Source organism: Mobula birostris, chromosome 6 (genome assembly GCF_030028105.1).
Source record: "Mobula birostris isolate sMobBir1 chromosome 6, sMobBir1.hap1, whole genome shotgun sequence".
In the NCBI taxonomy this organism is placed as follows: Eukaryota; Metazoa; Chordata; class Chondrichthyes; order Myliobatiformes; family Myliobatidae; genus Mobula; species Mobula birostris.
In genome coordinates, this window is record NC_092375.1 from 103,508,034 (window position 1) to 103,522,689 (window position 14,656).

At 45.0% G+C, this 14,656-nt stretch overlaps 1 protein-coding gene across 2 annotated transcripts in view; it reads left to right on the forward strand.

Annotated features, from left to right (window-relative positions):
* Window positions 1–13,278, forward strand: part of LOC140199245 (sterol 26-hydroxylase, mitochondrial-like) — an 88,517-nt gene extending 75,239 nt beyond the window's left edge. Inside the window, exons 7-9 of one of the 2 annotated variants that reach the window (XM_072260959.1) lie at window positions 3,881–3,962; window positions 8,031–8,237; window positions 11,409–13,278. In XM_072260959.1, coding sequence (XP_072117060.1) covers window positions 3,881–3,962; window positions 8,031–8,237; window positions 11,409–11,525 — 406 coding nt within the window. In that variant the 3' untranslated portion in view covers window positions 11,526–13,278. Of the gene's footprint in view, window positions 1–3,880; window positions 3,963–8,030; window positions 8,238–11,408 lie in introns of those variants that run through there. The other variant, XM_072260960.1, reaches the window with a different exon arrangement.
* Window positions 13,279–14,656: the final 1,378 nt, after the last annotated feature.

The window sequence follows — 14,656 nt, forward strand, 5'->3', positions numbered from 1 at the left end:
TGGCTGGAGTTTATGCAAGAAGTGAAAAAGGTGCAAGACAGGTATGTTCCAAAAAAGAAGAAATTTTTGAATGGAAAAAGGATGCAACCGTGGTTGACAAGAGAAGTCAAAGCTAAAGTTAAAGCAAAGGAGAGGGCATACAAGGAAGCAAAAATTAGTGGGAAGACAGAGGATTGGGAAGTTCTTAAAAGCTTATGAAAGGAATCTAAGAAGGTCATTAAGAGGGAAAAAATTAACTATGAAAGGAAGCTAGCAAATAATATCAAAGAGGATACTGAAAGCTTTTTCAAGTATATAAAGAGTAAAAGACAGGTGAGAGCAGATATAGGACCGATAGAAAATGATGCTGGAGAAATTGTAATGGGAGATAAGGAGATGGCGGAGGAACTGAACGAGTATTTTGCATCAGTCTTCACTGAGGAAGACATCAGCAGTATATCGGACACTCAAGGGTGGCAGGGAAGAGAAGTTTGTGCGGTCACAATTACGACAGAGAAAGTACTCAGGAAGCTGAATAGTCTAAAGGTAGATAAATCTCCCGGACAAGATGGAATGCACCCTCCTGTTCTGAAGGAAGTAGCTGTGGAGATTGCGAGGCATTAGCAATGATCTTTCAAAAGTCGATAGGTTCTGGCATGGTTCCGGAGGACTGGAAGATTGCAAATGTCACTCCGCTATTTAAGAAGGGGGCAAGGAAGCAAAAAGGAAATTATAGACCTGTTAGCTTGACATCGGTGGTTGGGAAGTTGTTGGAGTTGATTGTCAAGGATGAGGTTACAGAGTACCTGGAGGCATATGACAAGATAGGCAGAACTCAGCATGGATTCCTTAAGGGAAAATCCTGCCTGACAAACCTATTACAATTTTTTGAGGAAATTACAAGTAGGCTAGACAAGGGAGATGCAGTGGGTGTTGTGTATTTGGATTTTCAGAAGGCCTTTGACAAGGTGCCACACATAAGGCTGCTTAACAAGATAAGAGCCCATGGAATTACAGGAAAGTTACATACGTGGATAGAGCGTTGGCTGATTGGCAGGAAACAGATAGTGGGAATAAAGGGATCCTATTCTGGTTGGCTGCCGGTTACCAGTGGTGTTCCACAGGTGTCCGTGTTGGGGCCGCTTCTTTTTACATTGTACATCAATGATTTGGATTATGGAATACAGGTTTCCCCCGCCATCCGAAGGTAGAGCGTTCCTATGAAACGGTTCGTAAGCCGAAATGTCGTAAAGCGAATAAGCAATCACCATTTATTTATATGGGAAAATTTTGCGAGCGTTCGCAGACCCAAAAATAACCTACCAAATCATGCCAAACAACATATAAAACCTAAAATAACAGTAACACATAGTAAAAGCAGGAATGATATGATAAATACACAGCCTCTATAAAGTAGAAATACTTTTTCACAATCATTACTGCACTGTTGTCCGTAGCGAAAATCTCACGCAAGCGCTGTTGGCAAAAACATGCGCAAGTGCTCTCCAGTAACCTTTAAGCTACGAAGCTGCCAAATCATACCAAATAACACATAAAAATACACAGCCGATATAAAGTAGAAATAACGTATGTACAGTGTAGTATCACTTACGGGAATCAGGACAACGCCGAGCACACTGATGATGGTGTGTCAGGCTGAGTCGTCGCAGGTTGGCTGGTGCAGTGGCCCCCACCCTCTAGGCTGCTGAGCGATACATTGTCACGAAGAACGCAGGGGTCCAGCGGTAGCCGGGAGGTACACAGCACATTTTTAAGAAAAAAGCCGAAACAAACATGCTAATTAATTAGGTACCGCCCGTAATTGTCGGCCCAGATAAGTGTCGATTTCTGATTGCGTCGTCTCTGATCTGGGCCGACAATTATGTGTTGGCGGCACCTAATTAATTAGCATGTTTATTTCGGCTTTTTTCCTAAAGATGTGCTGTGTGCCTCCCGACTACCCTGGCATTCTCCGCGAATCGGTACAGTATCTTTCCGTGGCCTGGGTGCTGGGGTGGTGGGACACTGGGGTGTCATCTCGTCGTCTGTTGCCATTACAGCAGGCGGCTCATCTTCTTCTACCTCTGCCCGCCTCAATGTCGAAGGTCGAGGTTCGTCGTCTGCTGTGGCTGATGTGGAAGCTTGCTTGACTGCAATGCCTCGAACATTTTTCTATCATACAGTTCTTTAATAAGGACTCAAACCATCCTGCAAATATCCCCTAAACCGACATACCCTTTCAAAATTAACATCGTACTTTATCATTACTCATTCGGTTTCGATTGTTATCCTTTTTTCTTCTAATTGCATCAGCTCTTCATCTGCCAGTTCTTGGTGATGGGATGCCAAAATCTCTTCAACATCATCTTGGTCAGCTTCCACAAGCCAAACTCATGTTGTCCTTACTTCGTTCACCACGATCGAAACGCTTTATTATGTCTAGTTTTACGCTAAGTGTAACACCCTTACGAGCTCTTTCAGGCTTTTCCAATACCATAGAACTCATCTTGCAAACGGCTGCTCACAGGCACGTGTTAAAGCAATGCCGTTCCGAATCCAGGGGAGAGCGGCTGCTCGGGGCGCGCTGCCTTTTATCATGCGCTGATTTTTTTGCCCGCTGATTTTTTTATCACGTGCTGAATTTTTTTTTCGTAACAGTGAAAACACCTACTGAAAGCAAAAATAGGGTACTAATGTAGGTCTTTCTTAACAGTGAGGTTTCGTAAAGCGAACGTTCGAAAAGCGGGGGACACCTGTAGATGGTTTCGTGGCTAAGTTTGCTGACGATGCGAAGATAGGTGGAGGGGCCGGTAGTGCTGAGGAAACAGAGAGTCTGCAGAGAGACTTGGATAGATTGGAAGAATGGGCAAAGAAGTAGCAAATGAAATACAGTGTTGGAAAGTGTATGGTTATGCACTTTGGCAGAAAAAATAAACGGGCAGACTATTATTTAAATGGGGAGAGAATTCAAAGTTCTGAGATGCAACGGGACTTGGGAGTCCTCGTACAGGATACCCTTAAAGTTAACCTCCAGGTTGAGTCGGTGGTGAAGAAGGCGAATGCAATGTTGGCATTCATTTCTAGAGGAATAGAGTATAGGAGCAGGGATGTGATGTTGAGGCTCTATAAGGCGCTGGTGAGACCTCACTTGGAGTACTGTGAGCAGTTTTGGGCTCCTTACTTAAGAAAGGATGTGCTGACGTTGGAGAGGGTACAGAGAAGATTCACTACAATGATTCTGGGAATGAGAGGGTTAACATATGAGGAACGTTTGTCCGCTCTTGGACTGTATTCCTTGGAGTTTAGAAGAATGAGGGGAGACCTCATAGAAACATTTTGAATGTTGATAAGCGTGGACAGAGTGGATGTGGCAAAGTTTTTTCCCATGAGGAGGGAGTCTAGTACGAGAGGGCATGATTGAAGAGCGCCCATTCAGAACAGAAATGTGAAGAAATTTTTTTAGTCAGAGGGTGGCGAATCTATGGAATTTGTTGCCACGGGCAGCAGTGGAGGCCAAGTCATTGGGTGAATTTAAGCCAGAGATTGATGGGTATCTGAGTAGCCAGGGCATCAAAGGTTATGGTGAGAAGGCGGGGGACTGGAACTAAATGGGAGAATGGATCAGCTCATGACAAAATGGTGGAGCAGACTGGATGGGCTGAATGGCCGACTTCTGCTTCTTTGTCTTATGTCCTATATCAAAAGTAAACCTCTTCTCCACTCTCCACATCCTCCCTATTATAGGGTGCACAGAATGTATCAACCTTCTCTGTACAGTGTTCTCCTCACTATGAGCCCTTGTCATTTCCCGTGACCCTCGCTCATTTGCTTCCTCTCAGAATGCAAGCACATTCTAAGTTTGCCCACAAGGGGAGTAACCCCTTCTCTTTCCTTGTCCTAGGTTGTACCCAGTGGTGTCTGGCAATGCTCGTTTGGTAGTAGAGAATGATGTCATGGTTGGAGGATACCACTTTCCTAAAAACGTGAGTGCAAGCTGAAGCAGTAAGATAAATGCGGATGGTAGAATAACATGTCTGTTCCTTAGCGCATGGTCAAAGGTATCGCACCCCAGTGAATTATTATGGCCGTGTATATACTGGGCACAGATAATGCAAATAGTTACAATCTTTTCCCAGGATAGGGGAGGCCAAATCTCAAAGGCAAAGATGCATCACAGCTTGGTACAGCAACTGTTCTGGGTGAGGACACAAGTAACTGCTGAGAGTTGTGGACACAGCTCAGCACATCACAGAAAGCAACCTCCCCTCCATGGACTCTGCCTCAGTAAAGCAGCCAGTATAATCATAGACCCTACTCACCTGGACACTTGGAGTATTGTGAGAAGTACTCACCTCTTCTCCCTCCTCTCCCATTGGGCAGAAGACCATAAGATATAGGAGCAGAATTAGGCCATTTGGCCCATCAAGTCTGCTCCACTATTTCATCATGGCTGATCCATTTCCCTCTCAGCTCCAATCTCCTGCCTTCTCCCCATAACTAACCCTTCATGCCCTGACTAATCAAGAATCCATCAACCTCTGACTTAAATATACCCAATGGCTTGGCCTCCACAGCCGCCTGTGGGAACAAATTACACAGATTCACCACTCTCTGGCTTAAGAAATTCCGCCTTATCAGTTCTAAATGGATATCCCTCTATCCTGAGGGAGTGCCCTCTGGTCCTAGACTCCCCCACTATAGGAAACATCCACTCTATTAAGGCTTTTTAATATATGATAGGTTTCAATGAGATCCCCCCACCCCTCATTCTTCTGAATTCCAGTAAGTACAGGCCCAGAGCCATCAATTGGTCCTCATATGGTAACCCTTTCATTCCTGCAACCATTCTCGTCAACCTCCTCTGAACCATCTTCAATTTTAGCACATCCTTAGATAAACAGCTCAAAACTGCTCACAATACTCCAAGTGAGGCCTCACCAGTGCCTTATAAAGCCTCAACATTACATCCTTGCTTTTATATTATAATCTTCTTGAAATGAATGCTAACATTGCATTTATCTTCCTCACCACCGACTCAACCTGCAAATTAACCTCGCAAACACGAGGAAACCTGCAGATGCTGGAATTTCAAGCAACACACATAAAAAATGCTGGTGAACGCAGCAGGCCAGGCAGCATCTCTAGGAAGAGGTACAGTCGACGTTTCAGGCCGAGACCCTTCGTCAGGACTAACTGAAGGAAGAGCTAGTAAGAGATTTGAAAGTGGGAGGGAGAGGGGGAGATCCAAAATGATAGGAGAAGACAGGAGGGGGAGGGATGGAGCCAAGAGCTGGACAGGTTTGCCAATCAACTGTCAGCTTTCAGCTTCCTTAGTAAAAGCACTCACTTTTGCCTCCTGCCACTCTTGAACTTATAGCATACTGCTTGCGTCTTACTCAGTGAAGACTGATGCAAAAAATGTACTCAGTTCATCCACCATTTCCTTGTCCTCCATGACTACCCCTCGAGCATCATTTTCCAACAGTCCAATATCCACTCTCACCTCTCTTTTACTTTCAGTCCTGTATTAACTCTTTTTGATTTTGTCCTCCTTCTACGTTGCAACTCATCCAGTTGACTGCAATTTTGCCCTGCGTCCATTCCCACTGAACTGACTGTGACCCTGGGGATATTCACACTGAACTGATGTGACCCTGGGGATATTTACACTGAACTGACTGTGACCCTGGGGCTATTCACACTGAACTGATGTGACCCTGGGGATATTCACACTGAACTGACTGGGACCCTGAGTCCATTCCCACTGAACTGACTGTGACCCTGGGGATATTCACACTGAACTGATGTGACCCTGGGGATATTTACACTGAACTGACTGTGACCCTGGGGCTATTCACACTGAACTGATGTGACCCTGGGGATATTCACACTGAACTGACTGGGACCCTGAGTCCATTCACACTGAACTGACTGTGACCCTGGGGATATTCCCACTGAACTGTCTGTGACCCTGGGGATATTCACACTGAACTGACTGTGACCCTGGGGCCATTGCCACTGAACTGACAGTGACCCTGGGGCTATTCACACTGAACTGACTGTGACCCTGGGGATATTCCTTCTGAACTGACTGTGACCCTGGGGCCATTCCCACTGAACTGATTGTGACACTGGGGCCATTCCCACTGAAGCGACCGTGACACTGGGAATATTCCCACTGAACTGACTGTCACCCTGGGGCCATTCCCACTGAACTGATGTGACCCTGGGGCCATTCCCACTGAACTGACTGTGACACTGGGGATGTTCCCACTGAACTGACCATGACCCTGGGGCCATTCCCCCCCTGAACTGACTGTGACCCCACAGATGAGGAATGAATAATAATGAAGAAGAAGAAACTTACTGGATAATTACCTCAGCAAAACCTAATCTCACCTAAGCTCAATGAGCCAAAGCCAAGGGCTCTCCACTCTAACTCTGGCCAACTCACACAATGGCCACTCTGTCTGCTTTGCCTTATATTTATTCACCCTTGAAAATGAATCCAGTTCACTGAATGGCCACTGTCCAAACTCCGGAAATTGCTGCAAAGCGCTTTTAAAAAAATCTTTAATTGCAGACCTGTGTGAGTTGCCTCTTTTTCTCATGCGCCCGTTCACTGCCTGGCTGCAATTCAAACTCTGAACACCGCCACAGAGAACTGCTTTCTTAATCTTCAATCGTGGGCCTGTGTGAATTCATCCCTTCTCACACTCCGTTCACTGACTAGCCGCAATTCAAACTCTGAACACTGCCACAGAGAACTGCTTTTTTAATCTTCAATCACAGACCAAGTAAAGTTGCTTCTTCTCATGCTCCCATCCACTGATTGGCCACAATTTAATCTCCCTACATATAAAAGCCTGGACGCACATGAATTTAGGCTTAAGGGCAGTTTGCACCCTGTTGTTAAATGGTCCCTAGCATGATAACTTAGACTCCTGACCTCACAATCTACCTTGCTATGACCTTGCATCTTATTGTTTACCTGCGCTGCACTCTCTCAGTGGCTGTTACACTCTATTCTGTATTCTGTTACTGGTTTAACTTGTTCTACCTCAACACACTGTTTAATGATCTGATCTCTTTGAACAGTAGTGAAGGCAAGTTTTTCACTGTACCTCAGTGTACATGTGACAATAATAAACCAAATTACCAAATGAGGACTACTTGTAATGTCACAGACCAGTACTTGCAATGTCATAAACACGAGGAAATCTGCAGATGCTGGAATTTCAAGCAACACACATCAAAGTTGCTGGTGAACGCAGCAGGCCAGGCAGCATCTCTAGGAAGAGGTACAGTCGACATTTCGGGCCGAGACCCTTCGTCAGGAAGAGCTAGTAAGAGATTTAGTAAGAAGACCAGTACTACATGTAATGTCATAGACCAGTACTTGTAATGTAATAGACCAGTACTTGTAATGTCATAGATCAGTACTTGTAATGTCATGGACCAGTACAGCACAGAAACAGGTCTTTTGGTCCATCCAGTCCATTCTGAACTATTATTCTTCCTAGTCTCATTGACTCTTACTTGGACCATAGCCCTCCATATCTCATCCATCCATATATTTACCCAAACTTCTCTTAAATTTTGCAATTGTATCCGCATCCTCCACTTCCTCCATTTCTGTTAAATATCACACCATTTACCCTTAACCCATTATCTCTAGTTCTAGTCTCACCCAACCTCAGTGGAAATAGCCAGCTTATATTTACCCTATCTATATCCCTCATAAATTTGCCTCTATCAAATTTCCCCTCATTATCCTATGGTCCAGGGAATGAAATATTTAACCTTTCTCTATAACTCAGGTCCTCAAATCCTGGTAACATCCTTGTAAATTACTTTGTACTTATTTCGTCTTGTTGATATCTTTCCTGTAGGTAGATGACCAGATTGACAGAAGTTCACCATGTGAATTTATGTTTGCCAAGTTTGTAGTGTACTATGCCACTGTTGCAGACGGCTGATTTTTATGACATTTTATACACTCTGTTATTGACAAAAAGCCAGAAGGCTCACCCTCCTCGCTTCCTCCACAGACTCTCTTCCACTTCTGTCACTACGCTGTGGCTTTGGACGACAGCAGCTTCGAGGAACCACAGCACTTCCAGCCCGAACGCTGGCTCCGTGGCATGGCCGGGGTGAAGAAGTCTCACCCCTTTGCTTCCATCCCCTTTGGATATGGCACCCGTTCCTGTCTGGGGAAACGCGTGGCTGAGCTGGAGATGTACAGTGTGGTCTCACGGGTAAGTGGCTGCCGTTGAGGGGTGTGAACAAAACCTGGGCAAATGGGACCTGTTTAGTCAGCATGGGAAATTGGTAAATTGGTTTATTATTGTCAGAACAGTACAGCACATTACGGGCCCTTTGGTCCACAATGTTTAACATACTCCAATATTAATTTAAACCTTCCCTCCATCTATATGCCTAGGAGTTCCTTAAATGTCCCTAATGTATTTGTCTCTCGCGCCACCTGCTGGTCAGTGTGTTACACCTACTTCATCCCCCCCCCACCCCCACCATACTTTCCTCCACTCATCTTAAAAGTTGTGCCCTCTTGTATTAGCCATTTCAGTCCTGGGAAAAAGGCCTCTGGCTGTCCACTCTGCCTATTCCTATTAACATTTGGTAATCTTGTACACTGCTATCAAATCACCTCTCATCCTCCCTCGCTCAAAAGAGAAAACCACTAGCTCATTCTACCTATCCTCATAAAACTTGGATTCTAATCCAGGCAACATCCTGGTAAATCTCCTCTGCACCCTCTCTAAAGCTTCCACGTCCTTCCTATAATGAGGCAATGAGAACTGAACACAATACTCCAGAGTTTAATAGAGCTGCAACATTAACTCATTGGTCTTGAACTTAATCCCCCAAATAGTGAAGCCTAACATACCAAACACTTTCTTAATCACCCTATCCACTTTGAGGGATCTGTGAACATGAATCCAAAGGTCTCTCTGTCCTTTCACACTGTTATAGAATCCTAGCATTTAAGTTCAACGTGAATCACTTCACACTTTTCTAGATCAAACTCTCAGCTCAGCTCTGTATCCTATCAAAGTCCCGTTGTAACGTATGACAACTTTCAAATTAACCCACAACACCACCATCCTTTGTGTCATTTGCACCACCTTGGTTCCATGTATCAAGGCACAGTAAAAACTTGTATTGCATACTTGCACCTGCATGTCAGAGGTAAGCTTTTTACACAGAGAGTGGTGGATGTGTAGAAAGCTCTGCCAGGGGTGGTGGTAGAGGCACATACATTTGGGGTATTTAAGAGACTTTTAGATAGGCACATGGATGAAAGAAAAAATAGAGTGCTATGTAGAAGGAAAGGGTTAGATTAAACTTGGAGTAGGCCAAAGGGTTGGCACAACATCGTGGGCCAAAGGGTCTGTACTGTTTTATGTTCTAGACTGTTCATTGAGATCAGACCGTTGCACAGTGCATTGAGCTGGTACAAGGTAAAACAATGACAGAATGCAGAATAAAGTATTAAAGTTACAGAGAAGGTGCAGTGTAGGCAAGCAATAAAGTGCAAGGCCATAATTTATTTTTTAAACTTATTTTAAATTATTTTTTATTCTTTCTATTTGTCTTCTAATATTTATATCTGTGCACTTGTGATGCTACTGTGACACTGTCATTTCCTTTGGGATCAATAAAGTATACGTCTATCTGATAGAGACTGTGAGGTCAAGAGTCCATCTTATCATGTTAGGGAACCACTCAACAGTTTTACAACAGTGGGACAGAAGCTGTCCGTCCATTGTAGAGTCCAGCATACTGAGGCAGCAGCGTTCCCTTGCTGAATGAGGGTAAGGGAATGGAGAGAGCAGACACACCACTGTGACAGTGGGGCTGATGGGGTTAAACTACAAGGCTGGTTGAACAGATTTAGACTGAGGAGTGACCATAATGTTCATCAAAGTGCATGTGTTAAAATATACTACATTGCGATTCAATTCCTTTCAGCTATTTACAGGCAAAAGGGGAATACAATAGGATTTAAGCATCAACAGATAATGACTGACAACCAATGTGCAAAAGACAAACTATGCAAGTACAAGAAATAAGTAAATAAATAGATAAATAAATGAATAACACTGAGGACATGAGTTGTGAAGTCTTGAGAGTGAATCCACAGGTTGTGAAATCAGTTCAGAATTGTGGTGAGTGATGTTATCCATGCTGGTTCACAGCCTGATGGTTGTAAGGTAAATAATTGTTTCTAAACCTTGTGGTGTGGGAGAAAAACACAGGGTGACGGGGGCCAGAGGGTGACTAGTGTTGGGAGACATGGTTAGATCAGGAGGACTCAAAATCATTGTGCACCACAGCACAGAAATACACTTTACAGCCCATGCCGAACTGTTATTCTGCTAAATCCCATCCACCCACACCTGCTCCATAGCCCCCTGAACCACTGCCATCCATGTACCTATCCAAACTTCCCTGAAATGTTGCAATTGAACCCACATCCATCACTTCCGTGGCAGCTCGTTCCACACTTTCACCACCCTCTGAGTGAAGAAGTTTCCCCATAAATGTTTCACCTTTCGCCCTTAACCTATCACTTCTAGTACTTGTCTCACCCAATCTGAGGGGGAAAATCCTGCAGGCATTCATGCCATCTACCCACTCATAATTTTGTAGAGAAAAGGGACAGCTGTGGACAGGTTAACTGAAACTGCAGTGTTTCCGTCGGGTTGTAGAGTAACTAGATGGAATGTGAAGTGATGTTCCTTTAGTTTTTTTTTTAGCCATCCCCTGGCAGGTGAGGAGCTGTGATAGGCTGCTGAAAGAGGAGCTTTACTCGTCACGTGTACATACGTAGAAACATTGGAACATACATTGAAATGCATTGCTTGCATCAACGACCAACAGTCCGAGGATGTGCTGGGGGCAGCCCACGACTGTCACCAGGTTTCCAGCACCAGCACAGCATGCCCACAACTTGCTAACCTTAACCCATACGTCTTTGGAATGTGGGAGGAAACTGGAGCACCCAGAGGAAACCCATGCAGTTTCAGAGAGAACGTACAAACTCCTTACAGACTGCAACAGCAATTGCAGCCCAATCTTTCAATCACTGGCAATGTGCCATGCAGGAGGGGAGAGTGCAAAGATCTGGGACTGGATAGGTGAAGGCAACAAAGGGCTGCTGGATGATGAAATCTGACTGGAGAACAAGATGGAGCATGGAACTGAGGAAGGAGTTGGGAATAGTGGGAGAGGGGAGAGAAACAGTGTGATAGGGGACAGGGTTGGAGTAAGTCCAGGGAAAATGGTCAAGATCCAAAGAGGAGGAGTGGGTTACCTGAAATTGGAGAATTCAGTGCTCATGCCATCAGGTTTATCACTTGTGCTGTCTGTGCCTGACTTCAGTCTCTGCTCTCTTCTTCCCTCAGCTGATCAAGCACTTTGAAGTCCGACCAGATCCTTCGGGAAAAGGGGTTAAGGCCAAAACCAGGACACTGCTTGTCCCTGGAAGCTCCATCAACTTGCAGTTCATCGACAGGGTGTGAATGACATCTGAACTCCTTCCTGTCCTTCTCCCTGGGTCTGTCTTTTGAGGCTAGCACCAGGCAGCACAATCCAGGCATCCACAACTTTCTGAGTAAAAAAAAAACTTACCCCTCTATCCCCTTTGAACCTACCCCACTCTCACCTTCAATGCATGCCCTCTGGTATTAGACATTTCTACCCCAGGAAGCAGATACTCTCTGTCCACTCTATCTGTGCCTCTATCAGATAGAGTGTAAACCTCTATTAGATATCCCCTCAGCCTCTGACGCTCCGGAGAAAATAACCCAAGTTTATCCAGTCTCTCGTGATAACACATGTCCTTGAAACCAGGCAGCATCCTGGTAAACCTCTTCTGCCCCTCTCCAAAGCCACATCCTTCCTGTAGTGGGATCACCAGAACTGTATGCAATACTCAAGATGTGGCCTGACCAGAGTTTTATGAAGTTGCAACATAACCTCCTGACTTTTGAACTCAATACCTCGACTAATAGAAGCAAGCATTCCATAAGCCTTCTCAACTACCTTATCGACCTGTGTAGCCACTTTCAAGGAGTTAAGAATCGCAAGATCTCTTTGCTCAGCAACACTGTTAACAGTGTCCTGTCTTCTGGCACTGGCCCCACCGAGGTGCAACACCTCACATTCACCATTTCTCTGCCCATAACTGTAACTGATCTATATGGTGCTGCTTTCTTTGCCAGTCTTCTACACTGTCCACAACTCCACCGATTTTGGCATCATCCACCCATATATATTTTCATCCAGATCATTTATATACTGTATTAACCTTTTTATTTGTTACCTGTTTACATATTAATCTTTTTCATTGTTACCTGTTAGGTCAAAATAGAAAGCAAAAGAATATCAGAATTTTTAATTATGTGTTAACCCTTTAAATTGCCTGTAGTTACTGAATGATGTTTATCTACAAAATGTACGCGCGTTTACTTTCCCTTTTAGGAACAATAAAACCAGAGTCAACTTTATCATCACTGATATATGTTGTGAAATTTGTTGTTTTGTTGCAGCAGTACAGTGCAATACATTAAAAACATATGCAAACATGAGATTCTGCAGATGCTGAAAATCCAGAATAACACACGAGACCTGATAAAGACTCTCATCCTGAAACATCGACTGTTTACTGTAAGAAATGAAAAAAATATATATGTGGTGAAAAAAGAGAGCAGAATATCGTTCATGAGTTTGTGGACTATTCAGATGTCTGATAATGAAGGGGGAAAAGCTGGTTCAAAAACATTGAGTGTGTCTCTTCCAGCTCCTGTAACTTCTTCCTGATGGTAACAATGACAGAAGGTCATGTGCCGGATGGTGCTTTTCCTCTGATAGATACTGCCTCGGTGAGGCATTGGCTTTCACTAATGTCCTTGATACTGGGGAGGCTGATGCTCATGATGGAGCTCGTTGAGTCTGCAGCCCTTTGTAGTCTTTTCAGTTCCTCTGCAGTGGCCCTCTATACCAGTGACCCCCAGTACCAGTGGCCCTCTCTACCAGTGACCCTCTCTACCAGTGGCCCTCTGTACCAGTGACCCTCTCTACCAGTGACCCTCTCTACATATTAATCTTTTTCATTGTTACCTGTTAGGTCAAAATAGAAAGCAAAAGAATATCAGAATTTTTAATTATGTGTTAACCCTTTAAATTGCCTGTAGTTACTGAATGATGTTTATCTACAAAATGTACGCGCGTTTACTTTCCCTTTTAGGAACAATAAAACCAGAGTCAACTTTATCATCACTGATATATGTTGTGAAATTTGTTGTTTTGTTGCAGCAGTACAGTGCAATACATTAAAAACATATGCAAACATGAGATTCTGCAGATGCTGAAAATCCAGAATAACACACGAGACCTGATAAAGACTCTCATCCTGAAACATCGACTGTTTACTGTAAGAAATGAAAAAAATATATATGTGGTGAGGGTCTGTACCAGTGACCCTCTCTACCAGTGGCCCTCTCTACCAGTGGCCCTCTGTACCAGTGACCCTCTCTACCAGTGACCCTCTGTACCAGTGACCCTCTGTACCAGTGACCCTCTGTACCTGTAGCCCTCTGTACCAGTGGCCCTCTGTACCAGTGGCCCTCTGTACCAGTGACCCTCTCTACCAGTGACCCTCTGTACCAGTGGCCCTCTGTACCAGCGACCCTCTGTACCAGTGACCCTCTGTACCAGCGACCCTCTGTACCAGTGGCCCTCTGCACCAGTGACTTTCTGTACCAGTGGCCCTCTCTACCAGTGACCCTCTGTACCAGTGACCCTCTGTACCAGAGGCCCTCTGTACCAGTGGCCCTCTGCACCAGTGACTTTCTTTACCAGTGGCCCTCTCTACCAGTGGCCCTCTGTACCAGTGGCCCTCTGTACCAGTGGCACTCTGTACCAGTGACCCTCTCTACCAGTGATCCTCTGTACCAGCGGCCCTCTGTACCAGTGGCCCTCTGTACCAGCGACCCTCTGTACCAGTGACCCTCTCTACCAGTGATCCTCTCTACCAGTGACCTTCTGTACCAGTGGCCCTCTGTACCAGTGACCCTCTCTACCAGTGATCCTCTGTACCAGCGGCCCTCTCTACCAGCGACCCTCTGTACCAGCGGCCCTCTGTACCAGTGACCCTCTCTACCAGTGACCTTCTGTACCAGTGGCCTTCTGTACCAGTGACCCTCTTTACCAATGGCCCTCTGCACCAGTGACTTTCTGTACCAGTGGCCCTCTGTACCAGTGGCCCTCTGCACCAGTGGCCCTCTGTACCAGTGGTACTCTGTAGTGGCCCTCTCTACCAGCCGGTGATGCAACCAGGCAGAATGCCCTCCACTGTTGAAATTTCCTAGTGTCTTCGGTAACATTCCAGTTTCCTCAAACTCTGAATGAAATATAGCATGCTGCAGTAAAAGAGAGCTACTCAACTGTTTATTATTGGGCTGGGAGCTGAATGAGCTAGATCATTTTATCCAAGAGCATACGAACATGAAAACTTTGTTTAACAAAATTAAATGAGAACATAGTCCAGTACAGCATAGTACGAGCCCTTTGGCCCATGATGCTGTGCTGATCTATATAAACGGACTCCATCATCAGTTCAACCCTTCCCTCCCACACAGCCCAGAACCCT